The 3736-nt window shown below is 59.7% G+C and overlaps 1 protein-coding gene across 1 annotated transcript in view; it reads right to left on the bottom strand.

The window, feature by feature from the left end:
* The window catches only part of LAMC3 (laminin, gamma 3), a 12856-nt gene that overhangs the window by 1974 nt on the left and 7146 nt on the right, over positions 1–3736 (bottom strand). The window contains 10 exon segments of the mRNA XM_009075486.1: positions 86–230; positions 538–672; positions 787–863; positions 1133–1338; positions 1766–1904; positions 1989–2167; positions 2249–2391; positions 2498–2651; positions 2983–3228; positions 3311–3499. Of these exon segments, the coding sequence (XP_009073734.1) occupies positions 86–230; positions 538–672; positions 787–863; positions 1133–1338; positions 1766–1904; positions 1989–2167; positions 2249–2391; positions 2498–2651; positions 2983–3228; positions 3311–3499 (1613 nt within the window).

The following is a 3736-nucleotide window of genomic DNA, read 5'->3' as shown; positions in this document are numbered from 1 at the left end:
GAGATCATCTGGCAGTGCTGCCCAGCGCCCCAGTAAAGCAGCAGGTAGAGATGCCAGCAGGAGCCATAGCTCGGATGCTGCTTACCTGCCCAAGTGCAGCCACCTGCACAAGTTTCTTGGCCATGTCTGCATTTGCCTGTTGCACAGCTGCCAAAGCTCTCCTGGCCTCCACTGCCACCTCTGCCACGCCAGCACCCAGCTCCTCCTGTGCCTGCTGGATTTCCTCATACCTGTGTGGGCAGGATGCCACTGTCAGCTGAGGCCCTCGGGTCTCTCAAATGATGAAGATGACAGCTTGAGACCTGGCCCTGGACACAGATGTAGGGGGGAAACACTGGGGGCTTTCCCTGAAACACACCAGCACACAGTATTCTGTTTTTCTTCTTTACACCACTGCAGTGCAATGAGTTTGACAGAACTCAGCATATCCCTGTTGGACAGATGCCAAATCACTACGACCAGGTCCTGTAACAGACACCTGGCCAGAGGTAAGGGGCTGTGGTGCCCTGCCAGCCCTCCTTGCTGCCAGTCCCTCACCTGGCCTCCAGCTCATGCTGTGCATCCCACGTCGCATTTCCTTCCAGGAGGCTCTGCAGGAGCTCGGAGCTGGTGTTGGAGGCATACAGAGCTCTCCTGACCACTTCTTCCACCTGTGCCACAGCAACCTCATGGCTGCAGGGACAAGGACACCCAGAGAAATGATGTTAGGATTGGTGTCCTGGGAAAGGAGTGCCCTCCCTGCACTCCTACTGGGCCAACAGCTTCCTCTGCCTGTTGCAGCTGTACCTCTCAGACAGAGCCTTTGCCTCCAGTGCCCAGTGGCTCCAGTTTGTGGCCTGCTGAGGGATTTCCTGGGGAATCTCCTTGAAACACAAACAACAGTGAGACCCCAGCAGAGAGCAGGCAACCACAAATTGCACCAGCCCAGCACCACCAAGAACCTCCCAAAGGGCAGGAGCAAGGGAAGTATCTCCTCTTGACTCAGCTACAGGGTGGGCTATACCCACATGGACCCCAGGCTTTTCTGCTCACCCACTGTGCTAGTCACATCCCACCCCACCAGTCCTGAGGGGCACATCCCACTGCCCCTAGGATTGCCACCAGCCCCCTCAGGACCACTGACAGCCCACACCATGGTAGCCAGAGTGTCTGCAGCCTGCAGGATCTCCTGCTGCGCTGACTGCAGCACGGCCCCGATCTCTGTCAGCAGGATGCAGGTCTTTGGGGGTCCATGGCTGGAGCAGTTGGTGGTCTGGCTGGCATTGGTGAGACGGCCTTGTGCAGTGTTCAGCATCCCTGCCAGCTGTGTCACCTGTGCCAAGAGGGTGGCCCAGGCACCTGTGGGCAGCACAAGCAGCTTGTTGCCCACAGAGGTGCTTGGGGCTCCCTGCTTGCCTGTAGGGCTGCCCCACTCCCCAACCTCCCACTTGCTAGTGAAAGGGGAAAACAGTCCCTCTGTCTGCTCAGGAGGAACCCAGGGATGCAGCATCCAATGGGCACCCACATGTTAGTGCTCAGCCCCCAGTAATGCCCATCTCTGCCTGCTCCAAAACCTCACAGGTGTGAGCATCCCTGCAGTGCTCTGTCCTACCCAAAAAAAGCATGTCCCCCCACTGCTCTCCCCACTGGGTTGCCCTGTGACTTATGTTGAGCCCATGGCTGACCTGGGACCTCCTTGCACCCACCCAGCATGTCACAGCACCCTGCAGGATCAGGGGTGACATGGGGCTTCCCCTCTGGTGGAGGAAATGGGTGTCCCTCATACCTTGCAGGAGGTGTGGGCTGGGCAGCCTGTCTCCCCGGGGTGCATCTCCCAGCATAGGAGACTGGCCTGGGTGGGCATCACAGGCTGGTTTCTGCAGCCATTCCTCCATCTCCTGCAGCTTGGCCTTCAGCCTGTCAGCCTGCAGGCAAGGGGACACAGTGGGACAGTGAGGCAGTGCAGGGGTTAGGGTGCTGTGCCCACCTTGGCAGTGCACAGGCTGTACCTCATCCTTCACCAGCCCATAGCAGGCAGGACACTGCTGGCAGCGAGAGCTCAGCGGGTCGAGGAAGAAGTTGGCCTGGCACCGGTCACACTTGTAGCCCACGAAGCCAGGCTGGCAGAGGCAGGTGCTGTTCTCATGGCACTGCAGGGTGATGGAGCCCAGTGGGGAGCAGTTGCAGGCTGCAGTGATGGCAGGAAGGTGTCACACCATAGCTGCCAGCAGTGCTTTAGGCACCGAGGCACCGTCCCCATCCCTGTTACCTCTGCAGCCCCTGGCAGAGAAGCCGAAGTAGCCATGGTGGCATCGATCACATTGCTTCCCTGTGACACCTGGCTGGCAGGAACACTGCCCTGTCAGTGCGTGGCACCTGCTGTCCCGTGACCCCGTCGGGTGGCACTCGCAGCTGGCACGAGAAGCAGGAGTTCATGAGGAGGCAATGGATGCAAAAACAGAGACCAGAGCCAGGGATACAGAGCAACCCTGGCACCCCCACACCATGCCCTCCATACCTCTTGCACCCTACAGCAGGCTCCAGGCCGTAGTAGCCAGGCTGGCACTGCCCACAGGCTCTGCCCATCACGTGCGGGAGGCAGTGGCACTGGCCAGTGCTGGGATCACAGCCCTGCAGTCCTGGGGCTGAGCCACTGGGGTTGCAATCACAAGCTAGGGGAGATCAAATAGGAACTACATCCCAGCACGGGGCTGGTGGACAGGACTGTGGGAATGGGGCACTGGGGGTGAGCTCCCCTCAGTGTGGAGATCCACATCCCCCCACCAACAGAGCTCTGAGAGGGTGAACTCCTGCAGAGCAGAGTATCTCCAGGGAAGGATGGCAGTGGGTAAAGGCCATTCTAGAGCAGTTGTGGCTAACCTGGACCATCCATCAGCCCCTTAACCTGCTGGGGGCCCCTTCCACCTTCTGCCTCCACTGCTGGGTGGATTTTGGCTGCAGCTGGACCCGAGGGAGCAGGGCTGGCCCTGGGGATGTACGTACGTGCACACTTCCCAGCGGGGCTGGGAGCCAGCGCGTCCCCGTAGAAGCCCAATCGACACCTCTCGCAGTGCTCGCCCATCGTGTTGTACAGGCAGCGCAGACACCGGCCAGACACAGGGTCACAGTTCCCCACGGCATTGAGATCCACATTCCCGTGACACTGGCAGGGTTCACAGGGATGCACAGGGCCCCTCTGCCCCAGTGGGTCCCCAAAAAACCCATCGTCGCAGAGCTCACAGCGTTTTCCTGGGGAAGGTGAAAAGGAGAGGGGAGGGTCTGGCTGTGCTGGTGGTGCTCACAATCTCTGAGCCCATCCACCATGTCTTACCTCTCTGCCCTGGGGGGCAGTGGGTGCAGACCACCTCCCCACTGCTGGGCACCTCGGTGCAGGGCGAGTGGCCAGGGCAGGGACATGGTTTGCAGTCATCGAAGCGCCCTATGAAGGGGTTGCCGTAAAACCCAGGGCTGCAGCGCTCACAGGAGGGACCCTCTGTATTGTGCAAGCATTGGCAGTGCCCTGCAAGGAGGAAAACAGAGCTGAGGGTCTGCAAAAAACCAGCCCCAAACAACAGCAGGGACTTTGAGAGGGATGGGTAGCCCAGCACTGAGCATGGCACACTGGATGCCAAGAGGAATATCCAGCTCCAGCCGGGGCATCACACTGAAGTTGCAGATCTCCAGCCAATACTTGGAACTTTTTCCCTCCCTGCCCTGTCCCTGCTCAAGGGAGGTGGTTTTGGAGAGGATGTGGGGG

Source organism: Acanthisitta chloris, unplaced genomic scaffold (genome assembly GCF_000695815.1).
Source record: "Acanthisitta chloris isolate BGI_N310 unplaced genomic scaffold, ASM69581v1 scaffold34215, whole genome shotgun sequence".
Lineage (NCBI taxonomy): Eukaryota > Metazoa > Chordata > Aves > Passeriformes > Acanthisittidae > Acanthisitta > Acanthisitta chloris.
This window is presented reverse-complemented; position numbering and strand designations above follow the sequence as displayed.